Source organism: Podarcis tiliguerta (assembly GCF_965153285.1).
Source record: "Podarcis tiliguerta genome assembly, chromosome: 5".
In the NCBI taxonomy this organism is placed as follows: domain Eukaryota; kingdom Metazoa; phylum Chordata; class Lepidosauria; order Squamata; family Lacertidae; genus Podarcis; species Podarcis tiliguerta.
This window is the reverse complement of record NC_139538.1, coordinates 62,594,537-62,616,018: the sequence shown is the minus strand read 5'-3', so window position 1 is coordinate 62,616,018 and position 21,482 is coordinate 62,594,537. Positions and strand designations below refer to the sequence as shown.

At 46.5% G+C, this 21,482-nt stretch overlaps 1 protein-coding gene across 4 annotated transcripts in view; it reads right to left on the bottom strand.

Annotated features, from left to right (window-relative positions):
* The window catches only part of HTR7 (5-hydroxytryptamine receptor 7), a 45,876-nt gene extending 29,307 nt beyond the window's left edge, over positions 1-16,569 (bottom strand). For 2 of the 4 annotated variants that reach the window (XR_014512082.1, XM_083443689.1), the window contains exon 1: positions 15,786-16,568. Coding sequence is in view for 3 of the 4 variants with exons in the window: in XM_083443689.1 (XP_083299815.1) it covers positions 15,786-16,408 (623 nt within the window). In the remaining variant the exon portion in view is untranslated. Of the gene's footprint in view, positions 1-15,785 lie in introns of all 4 variants that reach the window. The other 2 variants (XM_083443688.1, XM_083443687.1) reach the window with 2 other exon arrangements.
* Between the last annotated feature and the right edge of the window lie 4,913 nt (positions 16,570-21,482).

Below are 21,482 nucleotides of genomic sequence, written 5' to 3'. Positions count from 1 at the left end.
AGCCAAGTATTTTAAAACAAAATAAAATCAGAGTAAGAGAAATGCTAATGGCCATGGGGTCAAATTAGACAGGGCATAAAATGCATCATGAGGGCTTTTAAAAATGCAGACTGCAAAACTGGGAGAAGGCTGATAGTTACTGAAATATCATTAATTATGTTTCTACATCAGTCATTACAATTCACTTTTTTAAAATACAGTGGTACCTTGGTTTGCAACCGCTTTGGATTACAACCACGTCAAACCCGGAAGTGCGTGTCCCCTTTTTTTGGATTACTGTATAACCAATTTTGGGGGGGAGGCCCCACTGGTGAAAGCACGCCTTGGGTTACAACCTGTTTTGGTTTACAACCAGATCTCTGGAACGGATTATGGCTGTAAACGAAGGTACCACTGTATATATAAAAAAATATGTACATCAAATGCAAATGTGAATGTAGTCTCTGGTCTAGTTAGGTGCCAGATTGCCTGTGCAACTTATGAGGGATTTTGGAAAGAAAAAAAATCCATTATTTTGAATGGGCAGCAGAGCTAAGACTGCCCTTGGGGGGGGGGAGAGAGACACATCCAAGGCTGCTGGGCTTTATTGCGGCCAATGTTTCCTAGCCTGACAACAAAGGAGAACAACAAATGTGGCAGGAATTAGGCAGACTCCCAAGGGAGGTGTGAGGCCATCCCAAGAAACATCCTTAGTTAAGCTTGGCTTTGTGAAATGGCAAGTTCTGAGGAACGTTTAGGCTCCTTTAAAATACCCATGGACCACCGCGACCGTGGGTGACTTGAGCTGTGCCTTTCAACTGGTGCAAGTATCCCAAGTCCCACATCGGTGGTGAAAGGGTGTGGTGTAGTCAGGGACAAGGCTCTTGCAAAAGGTTTGCAAAGAGCCATTATAAGTCTTGCTGAAAATGCCACTCTAAAAACTGTAACAGCATCCCCATTGTGGAAGCTGTAGTGTGTTATAAGGCCATTGCTGAGAGAAGTTAGGAGACCCCTTTCCCCTTTCCCCTTTTCCAGAGCTACAATTCCCAGAGTTCCCTGTGGTGATTAAACCACTGTAGCTCTGGGAGGGGAACAGGAGCCTCCTAACAACTCTAAGCACCCTTAACCAACTACAGCTCCAAGGATTCTTTGGGGGAAGCCATGACTGTTTAAAATGGCATTGTAGTGCTTTTAATGTCCTCTGTGAATGTGGCCAAAACGTGTGTGGATAAGAGAGTAAAGGAGAGAAAGCTGTCAAGTCTCAGGCCTTTTGAGTGAGCCCAGCTTTTGGATTCAGATCGTGAAGCTGAGGCTCCAATACTTTGGCCACCTCATGAGAAGAGAAGACTCACTGGAAAAGACCCTGATGTTGGGAAAGATGGAGGGCACAAGGAGAAGGGGACGACAGAGGACGAGATGGTTAGACAGTGTTCTCGAAGCTACAAACATGAATCTGACCAAACTGCGGGTGGCAGTGGAAGACAGGAGTGCCTGGCGTGCTCTGGTCCATGGGGTCACGAAGAGTCGGACACGACTAAACGACTAAACAACAACAAGCCTTTGGATTGGAATGTATTATGTATTATGAACTCTGTGAAGAAAGGCTGCAGCAGTATCTAGCAGTGAGGTGTTTTTAATGTTGGTTGACCCTTGTGCTACAGAGGCCTGACTGGGCTCAACCAGAAGTCAAGCACTGATAGCTGTGCTCTCATTATCCAGCCACTATTCTGTACTTGGCTCTGGTTGGTGGACCTCGGGATTCTAGTAAACATCAAAACAGATCTCACAAGCCTGAAGACTCCCTTCACTGTACCCAATACACAGAAATGAAACAGCATCCTAAAATTGCTGAAAAGAAAGAAAATTCCTGTACGTAGTAGGATAACCAGACCCTCCAAGGATCATTCCACACAAATTATGCATGGTGTGCCATTTAAGCAAAGAATGTACTGGAACAAAGTATGCAGGACTAAAATGGCACAGACAGTCCCAGGAAACTCAAATGAGCTCTGGATAAAAGCTTCCCTTGGCCTCCTAAAAAACAACAACAACAACATTCACCATATTCCACTTCATGGTTACTAGCCAATCCGATCTGAGAGAAAAGACTTTTCCCAACTGCATCTACATTTATGGATTAAATTACATTTCAATGCACTTAATATTGATGATACAGTGTCTATTATGCGCATCCTTGATGGAGATTTTGGCCAAGGACAGCTAGAAAAGATCTAGATTCTCAGAATGATTAACTTTGCCAATTTAAGTGCATGAACCCTCAGTCCTTTTTCAGAAGCTTACATCCACATGCAGCATCCTAAAATAATTAGTTTTATTTTCAAGAGGTTTATGGCTCAGGTCAAACACAGAAAAGACCGCTGAAGAAAACTAGGCTAAAGCACTCTTCATTGTGCTGGACTGTGGTCTTGTTCCAGAACATTCTGCAACAAGTTCAACCAAGTAATCAGAGCAACTGAAACTTGACAATAAAATAATATAATATTCTCTGTGCTGAGCCTTCTCCGAGCACAGTGACCTGTGAGATGTTTTTAACTTACTCTTTTCTTGGGAGTATCTTGCAAGAACATAAACCTCATTCTAAGGGGTGTGGGGAGTTTTGTCAATGGTGTGAATTCTGCAGCCCTTTCCTATCGGTCCCGTAACTTTCAAACAAGTTGGGACATCTTCATATCAATACGTACACAAAGGGCAGAGACTTGTTATAAAGTAATCATTGCTGGGAAATATCATGACCTTTCGGAGAGATAAGTGAAACCGTGGGTTGCAGCATTTCCTGCCGAGCGAAATGCCTTGGCCTCAGTTTATGAAGTGTTTGCGACTATTTTTAAGCACTGCAGAAACTTAGCAATTTGTTATAGTGAGTGCTCTCGCTGCGTGGCTTGCAAGAAGGATTAAGCAAGGTGATAGTCTCATGAGCCAGCTGCTGGATAGGAATCTGCAGTGCTTTCAAGTTTCATAGCAATCTTTCAGAATGAAGAATCCAGGCATTGCAGAAGATGATCACTGAAGTGTATGCTCATGCTTATGCTTCTTCTTCCTCTTCCTCTTCTTCTTCTTCTTGAAGAGCTAACTGCAGTTTTTATGCTTCAGCTCCCTCCCTCCCTCCAAATGAAATTGAGTTCGAAATGCTAGTTCTTAGTAAGTGCATTTAAACATCTGTACATTTAAGCACTGTTGTCTCTCTTTTGACTTCATTCATTTAAAAAGCAGGGAGAGGAAGAGATACAGATTTGTACAGGTATAATTTAATACCAGAAGACATGTGCAGAAGAAACTAATGTGACACACCGGATCTGGAAAAAGTGGTTTTCTTTTCTCACTTTCAAGCTACCAAGGGAAAGGGAACAGCCCCTACACAGTTATTTAAAGGAGGATGCTGACAAATTATTGTTGCTGCTGCAACCCCTCAGAGATCAAGCAGAATGGCGCGTCCCCCTTCTATCTACAACAACAAGGTATCACATAAGCGTATCCCAAGGTTACCTTGACCCAGTCGTTGTGGCCTGTTTATTATCTAGGACTCTCTCTGCTGAGGCCAACAGCGAAAAGTAGCTGAAATGTGGCCTGATTTAAGAGAAGCATGACTAAGAGATATGGCTTGCGTAAAGTTACCTCAGGCAGCTGCATAACACAGAGCTCTGTTTGGAACAACATGAAACAGAAAACAGCAATATTTGCTGTGGCTGTCTCCCTTTCTCGATAAGGATACGCTCCTGTCTCCATCCTCCAAATGGCTTTCTTTCTGGCCATAAATGGCCCATTTTGGAATAACCAGTAAACTGCTCCTTCAGGTTACAGACTCTGCTAACCCAGAAATATTGCCTCAGGTTAAGAACTTTGCTTCAGGATGAGAACGGAAATCGTGCTCCAGCAGCACGGCAGCAGCAGGAGGCCCCATTAGCTAAAGTGGTGCTTCAGGCTAAGAACAGTTTCAGGTTAAGAACGGACCTCCGGAACAAAATAAGTACTTAACCCGAGGTACCACTGTAGTATCATATCACTATGAGCAGTCTTTGGCTTCCTCCAAAGAATCCTGGGGACTGTAGTTTGTTAAGGGTGTTGAGAGCTGATATGTGATTCCCCTATTCCCCTCACAGAGCTACCAGAGAGGTTTAAAAATCAATCCCTCTTCACAGGAAACTCTGGGAATTGTAGCTCTGGCAGGGGAATAGGGGTCTCATAGCTGTCCATCTCCTGCCATCCTAATATTGACTCTGGTTTGGGGAAGGTTTGCTTTCTAACTGCTGAGAAGACAGCGTGTCTGAACAAAAATACGTGCACTGTCTCACTCAGACACAATGTCCAGTTCACAGGAGTTGCAAAACCACTGTGTGTACCCGTTTTCAAGTACTGGTACTTTGCTTACTGTGGCAAACCCTCACCATGATCAACTCCCGCCCGGAAACCTATGTCCCCACTGTGGAAGGACGTGTGGATCCAGAATTGGCCTCCACAGTCACTTACGGACTCATTGTTAAAACCGTGTTTATGGAAGACAATCTTACTCGGCTACAAGTGAACACCAAAGAGAGAGACGCTTGGGCAGCAATTTTCATTCTCTCGTGTGGTATTAGAAAAAAAAAATCAAGTAAGCTTTTGATAATCTGTTTGTATAGCAGCTAATACATAAAGATAGATACTGCACATGGTTTCAAAAAAACAGAGAGATTATGCAAACTCATAAGACATTTCTGTGGCAATCACTAATTAGTCAAGCTGATTATGGACGCAACCTCGTGCAGAGGCCATTTCTACATTTCCTTCGTAGGCAGTTCATTCTCAAAAGGCCAACAGGGCTCTTGATTGTGTGTCATCTTTCTTTGAGTTGTCTCTGATGCAATTCTTTGCTAGTTACTGTTCTAACATCAACAACTGCCCTTCACTAGGCATGAAATATGCCTCTTCTGGGCACCGCCTGTTCCTCAGGACAGAAATACAAAAATGGAGTCACCAACAAGCAACCAGAAACTGTTCAAACTGGGAAGGGCTGAAATAGCTCAAGAGGTGACCCAAAACAGGTTGACTCACAGGAAGGGATGGAGGAAGGAATTTGATTCCTAAAAAATGACCAAGGCCTACATTTCCCTGGAGTTAATGCCTTGTGAAAGCGGGATGTATTGCACGGCCTGTATTCATGTGCCCTTAGAGAATACCGTGTTTGTTTTGTAATTTTGCATGGTTTGTCATTCTGAAGAGTTCCCATAAAGTGGCCTATGACTTGTCAGGGCTCGTTTACCAGAATTGGCTCCCCACAATGCTCAGCACTTGCTGCCTTTTCTGTCAACACTCAGAAATTCCGGACCTGAATTACAGTCATACCTCAGGTTAAGTACTTAATTCGTTCTGGAGGTCCGTACTTAACCTGAAACTGTTCTTAACCTGAAGCACCACTCTGGCTAATGCGGCCTCCTGCTGCCGCTGCGCCGCTGGAGCACGATTTCTGTTCTTATCCTGAAGCAAAGTTCTTAACCTGAAGCAATATTTCTGGGCTAGCAGGGTCCGTAACCTGAAGTGTATGTAACCCGAGGTACCACTGTACTCCCAAGAGAAGGGACGCAGAAGAAGGGGAAACATTATTCAGACACAGCACTTTCATGCTGCTGCAAGGGTACGATGGAAGAGGGTGGACAAACACCCTGTCCCTTCAACAAACAAATAAATCAGGTTATGGCTCTGGTACACATGCAACGGCATTGCTCCAAGGGCCAATTCACACACTGCCCCAGTCTGCATTTTCTAACAAAAGTGTGTGAAAGCAATTCTCAGGATGCTGCCTCCATGCACATATTTCACATGTCAAGGTCTACATTTGATTAGAGTGGTGGTTCTCAAGCTTTTTCCCCCTCTGGGCCACACTTTCAGAATAAAAATTTGCTCCCACTTCGCCGGTTTTTTAATTGATACACTGGAAAACAAAAAGGAAACAACTTCTAGCAGTCTTTGATTTGTAGCACAGAACACAACTATTTTATACTAAGATCAAGGGACAGTCAGAAAGCATAAAACAATGCAGCTACATAATAACATGAATCATTCCCCAAATACAAATGAATCTCTTACATATGTACCTCAAGTAGGTATGCAAAATCAGTGAGAGGTGTGAGCTTGTAATATCATATGATGCTCTTGCTCTCGTTTTGAAAAATTATCTATCCATATTCTGCACACACAAAAACTTTGATACTATACTACCCTGAAATGTTTAAACATTTCTTTGATTGTCCTTGAATCTTCCTGCCATGCTTGTCATCCTCTCCTGCCACATCAGTGTGGTGCACAACACCCTTTGAGAACCACTGGATTAAAGCAACAGCTGTAGGGAAAGTTTTTCTTCTCCTCCCCCCCCCCCCCACACCACCATCCTTCATCCCTGCACACACACACACACACCCAAAACCTGGCTGATATTTGTAATTTTCCCCATAGGGAAAACTAGCAGCTTCAGAGACTGGAAAGTTATTTTGGATTGAGGAAATGGCACAGTGAGAAAGAGTGAAACATAATACGCCTTCTCCCAAAACACCCTGGCCTCAGCCAAATGCAAACACTTAGGGTGGCCATTTATGAATTGCCCCCCCCCCAAAAAAAAGAGGATATTTGCATCTGCTAACTTACGCATATACACAATATTTTAGAAATAGCTACTATAATGCAAATGGAAACATAATCCACCTCATCATAATAAGGAAGACTGCTACCTGTTGTACAGGTGCAAACTAGTGATGGTCAGCATCAAGGACCCTCCTCTTGCCTCTTATGGTGCTTTATCTCTAAACTGGATTTGGACCAAGTTACCCTTCAGACAAATACAGAAGACAATTCTCTGGGTGAAGGACACAGAACCACCCTAAGCTTGGATCCTAGAACAATAGGCAGGTAGGATCCTAGAATGCAACAACTGATTGGCTTGCAGGAGAAGACCAAGCAGGCTCCAGGAGGAAGTTAATCAGCCTATTAGGCTGGTAGGATCGTAGAACGCAACAACGGATTGGCCTGCAGGAGAAGACCAATCAGGCTACTGGAGGGAAGTAGAATCAGCCAATCAGACGGGACTCGTTGTGTAAATAATGTAAAGTCGTACCTCGGGTTGAATGTGCTTCAGGTTGAGGGCGTTTGAGTTGTGCTCCGCAGCAACCCGGAAGTAACAGAGTGCATTACTTCCGGGTTTTGCCGCATGCGCAGACACTCAAAATGACATCACGCGCATGTGAAGAAGCAGTGAAAAGTGACGCGTGTGTGCGCAGACGTGCCATCACTAGTTACGTTTGCTTCTAGATGTGAACGGGGCTCCAGAATGGATCCCGTTCGTATCTAGAGGTACCACTGTATATAAAAGCCTGCGGTTTAGGGGGAAATTCAATCACTGTTTTACAAGCTGCAATAAAGAGCATGAAATCACTGCACGACTCTGAATAAATTTCATCTTATCTGCTAAAAGCCTTGGAAAAGGTCAAAAGAACCAACCACTGGTCTCACCTGTGGTTCAGCCTTTAGGATGAACGGGGTCCAGAAACGCACTAACACATTTTTGTACCTGAAATTTTAGAAAATAAAATCTAGATGCCATTCTTCCATGTCAGTAAAGATCATAAACTAATTAGGTCAAGCTTGCCAAAGCAATAGAACAGCCTTTCTCAACCTCAGGTCCCCAGATGTTGTTGGACTATAATTCCCATCACCCCTAGCGAGCAGGTCCAGTGGTCAGGGATGATGGGAGCTGTAGTCCAACAACATTTAGATGGGAACAATGTTGGCAACCCCTGCACTAAAATAAGGCAGGGAAATCAGTGTGGTAGGTTTTTGTTCCCTTGCTTGTTTGCTGGTTGTTGTTTTTTTTTCCAGGCATTGTAAGTTTTGTGGGCTTACTTACAAGGCTGCAATAGTCTGTTGTTGCTTTTCTTTTTTCTGGACACACAAATATATTAGATTTACTGCAGAAGTTGGCAGTCCTAGAGGCTTTGCGTTTGTTCACTGTATATACAAATTGACCATGCTCATGTGGTGTGCCCACCTATCACGTGAAACCTTTCAATCACATGTGGAAAGCTTCTTGGGAAACTAGCATCTAAATATAAGGGGATATGAGTTCAAGGGTCTTCTCCACACCCCGTAGCAAAAAGAACACTCTGGGCTCTGAGGTTACTACCAGATAAGGAATAAGAAAAGTATCCCTGCCAACCTATAAGCAAGCAATCTGTGCAGCCTTAGAGTGATTGATGCATCCATTCCAGATACCTAGAGGGCAATCTCTAACAGGCCTTTTAAAACTATTCACTGAGTGCTGGAATGGTGCTACGATATGCAAAGCATGGACTTCCTTTTAGAGTCTCGGCCACCCCAGGGAAGATAATTCTAATAACAGGGATCTTAAATCCCACATCTGAATGATAAAACAGGCACATAAATGTTGACATGCTGATCCAAAGAGCCAGAAGTGGGTATATATTCAGGGACCTGTATTGTGAAAAATCGGAGCCCAGGGGTGGAAAAGACAAATTGTAGGCTGTCTTGCATCTGATATATGCCTTGTATGCCTCTAGCAAGACAGCCAAATTACCTAGCGATGCTTTAATAAAATATACGGCCACATTAGACTATTGCCCCTTCCCCCCACCCAGCCCTTCAGTATTCTTTCACTTGCTATGCACTGAAGTTCTTCCTCAATAAGCTACATATTACACAAATCTATTTGGCGCCATTCTTCCCTCTCTAGTAAATAGGACCCCTTGCATTTTACGTATCAGCAAATGGCTTCACTTGGGAACATAGGTGCTAACTATGCAGGGCCCTGGGTGCCCAGGCACCTACAATTTTTGAACGAAGGGGCTGCCTCCCTCCAAAGGTTCTATGCCACAGGACCTGCTGACATCACAAGTGCATGTCGCGGTGACATCAGCACACACTGGGCACCCACAGTTGCGGGGGGCAAGGCAGCGCGCCTGCTTGGGAAACATTATGATCCTTCAAAAAGAAAAGCTTTGCAAAACCCAAAGTCAAGATCCAAATCTGCAAAACCTAACCATGTGCATGTTTACTCAGAAGTAAGCCCTCAGCCCCTACCAAGATCAATGGCATCTACAGCATGGTTAGGGAACCTAGATTCACAACATTCAACTGAACTTCTAAGTCAGGGTTTGCCAACCTGGTGCCCTCCCTCCAGATGTTTTGGCCTATACCTCCCATCAGCCCCAGCCGGCATGGTGGCCATGCTGACTGGCGTTAATGGGAGTTGTAGCTAGGGATTGGGGGGGTATCAAATATGTTTGCATTTTAATCAGAAACTGCTAGCAGTTTTCTCAAACCAATGAGCAAAACAAGCGCACCACTGTCCTCCAAAATTTACACTTCTCCATATTTTATGTTGCAGTTCTCCAATCAAACAATGTATACAAAAAAAATTGCCTCTGTTGGAAGAAAGCGTACATAAAAATATTTTCCTGGAAAATAAAATAAAATAATGCATTAAATTAAGGAGAGCTGATGGAGCAAAAAAGATACATATTAGTCCAAACTGCATACCAAAAAATAATGTGTACGCATTAGGAGAGATTCACACCAAAACTGTTGATGAATCTTCTTTTGTTAAAAAAAAAAACTCAGCTTGATGTGAAAATGTGGAGAACTGAATTTCAGACTGGGAAATGGGATCCTGAGAAAGAAACAAAAACTGACAGATTCATTTATACCCATCCACAAATTTCAATACCTCAAAGACCATCTCTCTACATATGAACTGACTCAAACCCTGCGATCATCATTTGAGGCCCTTTTTCATGCGCCCCTTCATGAGAGGCCTGGAGGGTGGCAACATGAGAATGGGCCTTTTCTGCTGTGGTTCCCCATTTGTGGTATGCTCTCCCCAGAGAAGCTCACCTAAATTTGTTTGTGGGAAGAGGGTTATTGGTTTGCTTTATGTTTTATTTCGCCTTTTACATTTTGTATTATGTGTGAACCATTCTGTGAAGGACAGTATACAAACTTAATAAAGGTAAAGGTACCCCTGCCCGTACGGGCCAGTCTTGACAGACTCTAGGGTTGTGCGCCCATCTCACTCAAGAGGCCGGGGGCCAGCGCTGTCCGGAGATACTTCCGGGTCACGTGGCCAGCGTAACAAGCTGCATCTGGCGAGCCAGAGCCGCACACGGAAACACCGTTTACCTTCCCGCTAGTAAGCGGTCCCTATTTATCTACTTGCACCCAGGAGTGCTTTCGAACTGCTAGGTTGGCAGGCGCTGGGACCGAACGACGGGAGCGCACCCCGCCGCGGGGATTCGAACCGCCAACTTTCGATCGGCAAGCCCTAGGTGCTGAGGCTTTTACCCACAGCGCCACCCACGTCCCACACAAACTTAATACATAATATATAATTTGTAAAAGCATCTGGGTTGGCAAAGGCTGATCTGCGCATTAGCACAAAGTTGTCACTTATGTGAGACGCAAGCTTTGTAAGCAAGCAAACTATGATTATTTATACAGCACCATCCATCTGCTATGTACATAAACTGCTATGTACTATTGAATTTCACATACCCCTCCCCTCCCCAAATGTCCCATTTGTTTCGGGGGCAGTGGGGGAGGTCAGAGGGATAAATGTTAAGTTTCTTCTCTCCTGTTCCCAGTTGCCCTTTTTGTTATGACTTCCAAGCACAATGAATCAGAAGTGTGATCTTTTCAGGTGGATACACACGCAATCTCTTTGCTGGGGTGGGGGGGGTAAGTGCAGGTCAAGTGGAAGTGCAAGGAAATGGGTGGCAGCCAGGCAAACAGAGGAAAACGCTCCAAAGTGATGTTGTGAATGGAGCCGCCAAAGTACGTCTGTGTGTCACGAAAGGCGAGGGAAGAGAAGCCCCAGATTAAACATGTCCTTTGTTTGTATTTTCTTCTTCCTGCCTCGCTAACAGCTGCCTCTTGCTCTCCAGCAGATGTATAAGCCACAAGAGGCCATGAGCGCCTTTGGTCCAAGAATATGCTGCTGTTGTCGCTTTTATAAAGAAAACCAGAAAACAGGATACTCAGGAACAGGAGTTATATTTCAGAATAGCTATGGTTTGAATTGAACAGCTTCACGTTCCATTTTTCCCCCCCACCAGTCAGTACGTAAATTCAGATTTCCTTTGAGGACTGAAAAATGTGGGGTGCCAGAGGGTTTGGCTCTGCCTTATGAAAACCCCCAGTGTATAGGCAGTGCTATGGGGCCACATCAACCCTTCACTGGTTATGTGAAATGTTTCCAACTTTTGCATTCACTGGATTCAAATCATGCATCTATAAAGTGCGCTTTAATCAATCTTTTAAATCCATCAATGTAATTAAAATAGTTAATTAGTAGGCAAGCAACATTTAGTCCATCAATCAATTTTTGATAATTGATAATTACTAAGGTGTCTCGGTCAGCAGAGACATACCTAAGGGTTGGTGAAACAGGCCCAGGAGGTCACAAAAATAATATGTCAGACTATGGAGAATAATAATAATAATAATAATAATAATATAATTTATTTATACCCCACCCATCTGGCTGGGTTTCCCCAGCCACTCTGGGTGGCTTCCAACAAAATATTAAAAACACAATAAAACATTAAACATTAAAAACCTCCCTAAACAGAGCTGCCTTCATATGTCTTCTATAAGTCAGATAGTTGTTTACTTCCTTGACATCTGATGGGAGGGCGTTCCACAGGACGGGCGCCGCTACCGAGAAGGCCCTCTGCCTGGTTAGTAATGTGAGTTTTCCAGAAAATTTGGAATTGCAAATTAGTGAAATTTGCATTGGGCTATTTCCCATCGGCAAGTTTTCAGTTTGCATTGGATAACATTCTGATGCCCTAGAGTAAATTAATTTAACATAACACTTTGAAACTGCCAAGCTGGCCTCAGACTGGATATGAAACTGGCATATATTTGTTGTTACAAACCTATGGAACAGAAAATTTTCTGCGGGAAAGTTAGGCAGCGGGAAATTTTTCTCTATGCAGCACTTCCCAGTAGCAGCTGGTATGGAGGGAGCTATAGCTTAGCTTGATGAGGCTGGGGCAGGACAGGAGCAGGATCAGGGCTGGGCGGACACACCAGCGGGAGCGCCAGCCTTGACCTCACAACTGGCCTACTTCATCCCATCCCCATCCAAGGAAGCTGAAGACGCACACATGTTGGGAGGGCGGCTCCAAGGCTCTGCCCTACTACAGCAGCTGCTATTGGCACAACCTGCTATTTGTCAAGCAGCTGCTGTAGTAGGGCTTTTCTGAATCCTGAGATTGGCTCTAGCCCAGGGCTCTGAGGCCCGAGCCCCACTGAAAGTAGCGGAGGAAAATTTGACCACCTGTGCGCTGGAGTAAACAAACCACAGGGGATTCATTTCTCCAGAATTACTCTTCTTTCGTGGAAGCAATTTTTATTTACACAAGACGAAAAGTAATTGCACTGTCAGCAATATGACATGTTCATTCCTTTCTACTTAATTAGGAGATGTTCTGTAGGTTCGCAGCTCTAGTTCAACAGAATAAAATTAAAAAGCCACTTTCCCCCCTACCGCTGTCCATGGCTTCGGCACAACCGATATATTTTGTTAGATTAAATGATAAACAAAAAAGCTGTTCTGACAATTGATAGGGGCTGCAGGATTGCACCCATAAGCAGCGCCTTCCAATGTGTCCACTGGCCAGTGGCTATACCCTCAGCAGCTTGGCTTCAGCATGAAAGAGGCAATGTTCATGTAGAGATTTATGTGCTCAAAGCTTCTCCCTGGGACTGAGAAGGATCTGCGTACAGCTAACCTAATACTGAATGAGTTTAAAGTTTATCTCATTCATGTTGATGTCAATTCCACTGAATTCAGTCCAGATGAGCATTCACATACCGGAGAGAACAAGCATATAGAAGTCTTCCAGGGTTTCACTTGCCCTGATTTTTTTAAAAGCAGCAAATACCTGCCTGCTATCCAAATCTGTTGTTCTCCCCGACTTTGCCTTCTTCCTCACAGCCAACATTTAGACTAAGCTCCTTTCGGGAGCAAGGATCCATCTCTTTCACTTAGGAAATAAAAACATACACATTGATTCTAATAATTAAATAAATATGACTAATGCACAAGCACAATATGGCTACCCACCCTCCAATCCATGTGTGTGTGCATGCACAGAATAGTACTAGATTGGGCCTAGGAGTAAGTATAGTGGTACCTCGGGTTACATACACTTCAGGTTACATACGCTTCAGGTTACAGACTCCGCTAACCCAGAAATAGTACCTCGGGTTAAGAACTTGGCTTCAGGATGAGAACAGAAATCATGCTCCAGCGGCACGACAGCAGCAGGAGGCCCCATTAGCTAAAGTGGTACCTCAGGTTAAGAACAGTTTCAGGTTAAGAACGGACCTCCAGAACGAATTAAGTACTTAACCCGAGGTACCACTGTATAAGGCTAAATAATAAATCTGGATTATTATTTTTAATTTATTATTTTTAATAGTACAAAATAGCTTTGGATCCAGAACCAGATATTTCAAGGACCGCTTCTTCCTCCATGAACTGGCTCATCAATTGCATTCCACCATCAAGGCAAGTGTGATTGGCAGGGGCACAGTGCAGAGCCTTTTTGGTTGTGGCACACTAACTATGAAGCTCTTTCTCAAGGGAGGTTTAACTGGCCCCTTCTCTGTTGTCCTTCAGGCAGTGGATTAAGACTTTTATTTTTCTTCCACCAGACTTGCAATGATTATTTGCTTATGGTTTCCTTTATCTCTTTTAAAATGGGCTGTAAATGCTCTTTTTAATTGATGCTGATATTTTATTTTTGTAAGCTATTGTGAGGGCTTTTTCTATCGCCAAAATGTTGCAAGAGTAAAACCAAGCAAATCCTTACACTGGAAAGGAAGCAGTTCATGAGTCAACTGCAATTAGCCATTTGCTATCAGCATAAGGGGAATAACCTAGAGACTTTTGCTTTGACACATTCCTACACAGCATCCTAGTATTAAAAGGTAACCCAATGCACCCAGGATGATTTGTAAACAAGTGCAGGTGTCAAAGATTTAGTAGCTCTTTAGGGAGTGCCACATGTTGCCTTCGTATAAATGGAGAAATAGTTCTAACAGACTGCAGCCCCATGCAGAATTAGGCAGACTTAAGCCCACTGATTTAAGGGGCTTGGGAACACCTAATTGCATGATGGGGCTGACAGAAAGACCCTGTTTACTATAGCATTATGCAAAGTTGGGAGGCCAAAGGAGGCAGAGACAGGTAGAATCAACTAAAGGCTCACTCATACTGCAGTTTAAAGTGACTACTGAGCTTCCAGGACCTCCATTAATTCTCCCTTGTCTGTATGAGGTCCTCCGGCAAAGCACTGCCCACAATTCCCCCTTTTCACATTCTGGATTTTCTCATACCAGGGATACTCCAGAAAGAAGTGGAAATCCAGATTGAGGGAGGGGAAAGTGTGAGAGGGCAGAGATTTGCAGGAGAACATCATATAGGCGACAGCAAATTAATGGAGGTATGGGAAGCTTGCTAGTCACATTAAACAGCAGTTTGTTTGGCCTGACTTTTTACACAGTGTATCTGTTCTTTTACTTCTCAGGTACGAGGATAAACAAAGCAAAAGTGACCCCTGCTGGAATGGTTGTAGAACCTCCAGTCAGACAATTTACTACTTCATTCAGTTTTTAGAGCCTTGCCGTAATGCATCGGTTAACTTCGTTCAAGGTCCCTCCATCAGTCTTGGCAACTCAGTATCACAAAGCTGTGATTAGTCCTCATGCCTCAATAGGGGCAACTTTTTTAAAAATGGGAAACTTAAGATGCACTCAAGCAGAATCTCTAGCCATAATGTGAAGGGTGGGCTTTATTTAAAAGGTAGAAAAGCGACTAGGCACACAGATGCCTTAGACCGAAGGTTTCCTGCTTCTGGAAACAGAACAAATACTGTAGCACAGCAGCCTGGTTCCAAGCCTTGTTTTATTCTAGATTAAATTCCTCCAGAATGATTACTCTCAATTCAGTTTCTCCCTAACAAAGCTTGGAATCACCTCTCCACGTAAGACACACGGATAAAACCCACCTTGTGCAAATTTGTTGCGGGTTTTGTTGCTTTTGTTGCTCACCTCAAATGTTTCTGAGCAATTTCCTTCACAACTTACGCAGAAAACAAAGGTCAAGTGATCTTTAGTACAGCTTGCTATTGCTAAAACAGACCAGCCACCAGTCGACATAAAAGCATGGGGAGACCGGTAAGAAATTCACTCTCTCTCATCATTCTTAAAAACACATTGGTGAAATGTGTATCAGAATGAAGGTCAGCAAGCAGAGTAAAGAATCTACTTCAGATCCCAAAATCCTCAGTATGGCAACACGTGTGTTTTTTTAATTAGGCCAACCAACATACCACAAAATAGTGATCAATTTTCTGAGTTCTTCAGAAAAGAACTCTCATCCTAAAGATGAAGCCTGCCATTATCCGAACTTAATCCACATTCCCGAGTAGATTAAGGAACAAACTTCTCTCTAACCCTCTCATGATATTCCTCCTCTACTCCGAATCGGAATTTCAGGGCATCTTCCCATCTGCACGCCGATCCACGGGAAAAAACCGCGGCGTCTGAAGAGGCGACCTGATCTGCTGCTTCCCACACTGCAGCAGCCTCCTGAGGCGCTCGCACGTGTGAACGTACCCGCCGGCCGTCCCGCGAGCAAGTTTTACGAACACACCCAGGATCCCGAGCCTGAGCTGCTTCGACGCGAAGCCCCCTCCCCAGTTCCCTCGACGGCGCGCCGGCCGCTGCCCGCTCACCTGTCGATGCTGATCACGCAGAGGGTCATGATGGAGGCGGTGCAGCACATCACGTCCATGGCGATGAAGACATTGCAGAAGACGCTGCCGAAGATCCACTCGCCGCCGATGAGGTCGGTGACGCTGACGAAGGGCATGACGGCCACGGCCACCGACAGGTCGGCCAGCGCCAGCGACACGATGAGATAGTTGGAGGGCTGCCGGAGCTTCTTGACGAAGCAGACGGAGATGACCACCAGGCAGTTGCCGGCGATGGTCAGCAGGGTGATGAGCGACAGCGCGGCCCCGATGACCACTTTCTCCACGTTGCCGTAGCTCAGGATCTGCTCCCCGCACTGCGTGTCGTTGTCCGCGAAGCCCGGGCTGGGGCTGCTGCCGCCGCTGCCGGCGCCGCTACCGACGCCGCTGCCGCTGCCCGCATGGCCGCCTCCCCCGGGGCTGGCCGTGACCCCCTGCAAGAGCTTGCCGCCTATCCCTAAGCGGGGCGGGTGCAGCGAGCCCGAAATCATCGCCGCCGCCGCCGCGCCGCCGGAGCCCAGCTGCCGGGGTGCGTGGGGCGCGAAGCAGCGCCGCGGGCTGGAGACGAGCGGGCAGCTGCCGGCGCCGTGGACGTCGAGGACCATATTGAGGAGGGCTGCCCACCAAGCCAGCAGCAGCCAGCCCCCCGCATGGCCGCCTCTCCGCGCCGCCGCGGCGACTCCCAGCGCTCTGGCGGCGGCGGCGAGGGGCTCCGCCTGCCCGGGCAGGGAGCTCTCCCTCTGCCTCGGCGCCAGCCACCCCCGCCGCGCGCCCCTTCCCGGGCTGGGACCCCGCCGCCACCAGCACGATCCCCGCGCAGATCCCGCCGCCGCCGCTGCCCCGGCGCGGAGGGCTCTAGCATAGTCCGCTCGGCTCCCGCTCGACGCCGAGGTCCGCCTCCGCAGGGGGCAGTGTGAGCCCCGACACAGCCCAGTCCATTGGCTCAGCCGCAGGCGGGACGCGACAGCCCCACGCGAACCGGTCGAGGTCCGGCCGGGAAGTTTCGAGGCAGCGACGGCGCTGCTGCAGCCCTCTGCGCAAGCAGCCGCGTCCCTCGACGGAGAGCACCGTCGGAGGCGTGGTCGTGGCGCGCGCTCTGGCCCCAGGGGCAGGGCTCCGTCGGAGGCAGGGCTGGCTGGCTGCCCCGACCCCTGAATAGATCTCGCGTGTCGCCGACGTTGCACTCTAGGACACGTGCACCGACGGCACAGCGCGCTCCTGGGAACTCAGAGCGCCGTTCCGTCTCCGCACCTGGTTCACGCGTTCGCGTGTCTGGATTCCACGCGGTGTATTGCAGGCGCTGCGGGGACTATTCACATGCGGCTAGGTGGGCCGACTGCTGAGAAGATGTCACGCGATGCAGATGTGAAGTGATCCTGTCTTGGTGCCCACCCACCCCCCTTCCCCGCATGATTCCAGGGCTTTGGACAGCAGGGCAGGCAGAAAACCAACAGGATGTGGTTATTCACACCACTGAATCTCCTCCCCAGATATTAGGCAAGGGTAACAGAAGGTGCTGTATTTTCCAAATTACTGCCTTCCCTCACCTTCCCTTCCTTCAGTCCAGGTTTTCCCATCTCCTTTTCCGCGTGTCCATGGAACACACAGAAATCCAGAATGAGGGAGAGAGAGGAAAAAAATCCAGTTTGTTTGCCAGGAGATTGGACAATGTTTGCTATTTAATGAGCACTCACCCTGAACTTGCGGGTATGTGACTGAATCTCACCTGAAAATAGAAACTCTCTTAATTACCTTTGTGGTGATTCCGCTGCCTCAGTCCAGCACCCCCCCCCCTTCTCGCACCCCTGCCAGCTGCTGAAGACCAGGGTGTGAAGGAACTGGAGGTAAAGAACCATGAAGGCAGAGCAGTGCTGATTCACTGCAATAAGAAAAAGGGGAAATGGCGAGGCTGTATTTGACAAGAGGCCTGCCGCTGGATGGACACAGCATTTTCAGAGGCAAAGCTGCTCGCATTGTTTGGAGGGTGGGAGCAAGATGGCTCCATTTCAATTTAGGCCAGCTTCAGTGACCTCAAATAAAGAGTGTGGGGATCTTTCTTTCTTTTTATTTTAAGCCCAGCTAAAATGGGGTTGGGGTGGCATCCGAGCCTCAGAGCTGCTTTTGGGCCCCTCCTGCAGTTTTTTATGTGAGTGTACGGACTTCAGTAATGCAGAATAGGAGGAAGTGGAAGGGAGGCATTCAGAATTCAAATGCGCTTTCTGGCTAATGGCAGTTTTAGATTCTCTTGTGTAAAGCTGCACAGATCGTCTACGTGAGCCAGGAGTGCAGACCTGGAGCGATTAGGAAGAGAATGAAACGCCATTGAGAAGGTCCAGAGAACCTTTTCTCACATCACAACCAGCCAGCCTGGCTGGATGGGGCCAAATCTAGTCCAGTGTTTCCCAAACTCATGTCGCCAGCTGTTTTTGGACCACAACTCCCATCATCCCTAGCTAGCAGGACCAGTGGTCAGGGATGATGGGAATTGTAGTCCAAAAACAGCTGGAGACCCACGTTTGGGAAACACTGACCTAGTCCAATTGCCCTCTTCTTACCCATGGGAAGCCCCCCAAGCAGGACCTGAATGCAGATACCCATCTCCCCACTTGTGATTCCCAGCAGCTGGTGTAGGGAGGCAGGTTGCCTCCAGCAGCAGACATTGACTATGCAGGCAGGTCTCAGACACTTCAGAAATCATTTAATCGTACAGATTTTATTAGTTATCTGTGCCACCAGATGACTCCGTTCACAGGGCTGCTTGCATCAAATGCATGAAGATAAAATTGCTCCAAGCACCTCTGGCAGCAGGGCCAAGAGGGAGGGAGGGGTGGGAGTTGGAGTCCAACTGGCCACAGGTTTCCCATCTGTTTGACATCCCAAATTAGGTGCTGCTGCCGTAGCAGAAGAGGGTTGCTTTTTCTATTGAAAAGTGTGGCTTTCCTAAAGGAGCAGCGAGTGAGCTTCCTGCTCCGTGTTAAGCTGTAATAGAAATGTAATGTTACATCTACCTTCGCCTGAATATCCCCTTTGCGCCTTTGCCTTGGGCGACTTCTGTGCTCTGTGTAGCAACAAGGCATGTGGAGAGAGAGAGAACAAGAGAGAGAGAGACCCGCAGTTCCCTCTCTGCGGTCTAGCAGGGAACACCAAAACAGGCTGGTGCAAGGAAAGGCCATAGATCAGTGGTAGAGCATCTGCTTTGCTTGCAGAAAGTCCAAACTTCAGTTCCCAGCATCTCCAGATAGGGCCAGGAATGACTCCCTCCCTGAAACCCCAAAGAGCTGCTACCAAGCACTGTAGACAATACTTAACTAGATGGACCAATGATTCTGACTTGGTATAAGGTAGTTTGCTGTCTTCCTTTTTAAGCTGTGCGCAGACAGTAAGCACTCTAATTTCTGGAGTGCTTCTTTCTGAAAATTGGATAGGATTTTGAAGGGTACAAAAGAGAGAGATGGGAACTGCTTCTGAAAGGAAAAAAGAGACAGAAGTACATGGGTGTATGGGGAACCAGCCTGTGCCTCCTACATCGTTGCACAGAGGGAAGACACGTAAATGAAATGTTCCTCATCTCCGTAAAGCGGATGGCATACTCCAGTTAGAACGAGGTGTGGGATTTCACAGCCTCGGGAGCCTTGCATTACATTTGGCAATTTGCATTGAGCCATGTGTTTCGGCAACATTTCTAGCACTTCATATAAATGGATCTGTTCAGGGCTTGCTTCTCCAATTTCCCAGTTTTAGCTGCTCTCGTTTTTATCTGCGCTATGAGAGTTCAAGGAAGCTTACCGCCTACCACTTTGAAGTTTGATGGGCTGCCGATTCAGGTTTCCCCTCCTGCCTTGCCCTGGACAGCAGTGGCTCCTATGGCGGTGGAGTGAGCAGGAAGAGATATGTACGAGGCGGGTTGTGGAAGCAGATGCTGACCACAACTCACGTTCTCCCTCTCCCAGCCTGGCCAAAAGAAAAACAGTATATTTCACTCCAAACCTATGCAGCCTTATGAGGCTTTGTCCTCGGGTGGGAAAAATATTGCGCCCGGGAAAGGGAAATGGGAGTCAACAGACACTCAAGGAATAGTTTCAGAGGAAAAGCTTTTATTTCTACCATCCATGAACTGGTAGAAGGAGCAAGTGTGATAGCTCACAAAAAGCATGCACGGGTTCACAGTCATGTGCACAGAGCATATATACCCCTTCCAGTTCCCTCCCCCTTTCTCCTCCTTCTTCCAGAGTCCTGCCCATGAGTTCCTCTGAGCATGAACAGAAAGCTGTCTTGGGACTATTGGACTCTTGGCACCCTTCCCAGGAAAGGGGGGAGGGGAGAGCCAAGGGGTCGAGGAGCCCTGGTGGTTCAGCATGTCCAAGATGTTGCAACCGAATGAGATAAGATTCGTTTCTCAGGCCTGCTTTGAACAGAGCCTATTCATTAGCTTTTTGAAGCCTTCTCGTGCTGATAAAAAGAATAACATTTTGCCTTTGGAACAGCATCTTGTGAGAATCCACAGAAAAGCTGTAGCTGTGGATTTTAGGAGAGAGAAAGGGAGTTTTGGACAGTTTTGAAGCCTGGGGTGATTTCACAGACAGGATTTGGGTATCCTGTCCCTTCACCTAGAGAGGTAAAACTACCATTCTTTGTGTCAGCAGCACTGCATCCATGCAAGCTTGGGTGGGGAACACTTTCTATTTGAGATTTTTTAAAAAAAATTCAGCTCCATCCTACAGAAGCAAGTCCTATCGGTTTCAATAGGCCTGGCTTCTTGAGGCGACCTTTTTTTCTTTAGCTGCACAACATTGTGTGATTTATTGCTGAGCTGCTCTTGGCACCTGCTCCTGACACTAACTAAAATAATTATTATTATTAAGTCCACTTGACAAGCAGGTTAGGATTTTATGCTCCCCACATGGACAATACAATAATGTGTTTCAGGGAATCCTAGCATGACATGACCAGCCAGCAGACTCTACTGCCAGAAGTGGAACAGCTAATTTGTCCTCCTGCCCACCCAGTGAAGGTGCATGATACCCAAGACAGGTCAAATTATTTTAGTACCTGAGGCACAAAACCCTACAAGTGCAGTAAAAATACAATAAGAAATAACCAACAATTAGCTAATACGTGGTTGGGATTGCCCTACAGCATGGCTAGTTTCCTGGGAGGACAGACTGATTATGTTTCTTTATCAATGTACAGGTTGAATCGATGGGTAGCAAGGATGCTCACAGGCAGAGACAGTGCCAGCCTCAGAACAGCATCGCTTCAGTCCCCCAAGAGCCTAAAAAGCCAGCAGGAGGAGCCTCTTTGCAAGGCAGACAGGGTCTCCCTCTGGCAAAGCTGAAAATGCATCTTTCTCTGCTTGCATCGTAATCCCAAGACAGGCTTTCAGCAGCCACCTGTACGGATGTTCCTAGCTGAGCTGTTTTAACACAGGAGCACTTGGTGACCCAGCACAGACCAAGATGTCTATGGCTGTTGGATGAGGAAGGAAAACGGATTGCCTGTTACTGTGTGTGTGTATTTTGCTTTGCTTAGAGGCCAGTTGAAGGAAGGAAAGTGAGAAGAAAGGCTGTCTTTCTCACCCACTCCCCAGATACCCCCTTTTTTTATTTCAGCGGTTTGGACTCCTAAGAATAAGACTAATCAAAGATGCACACGTCACACCTGGTCATGATGCAAAATGTG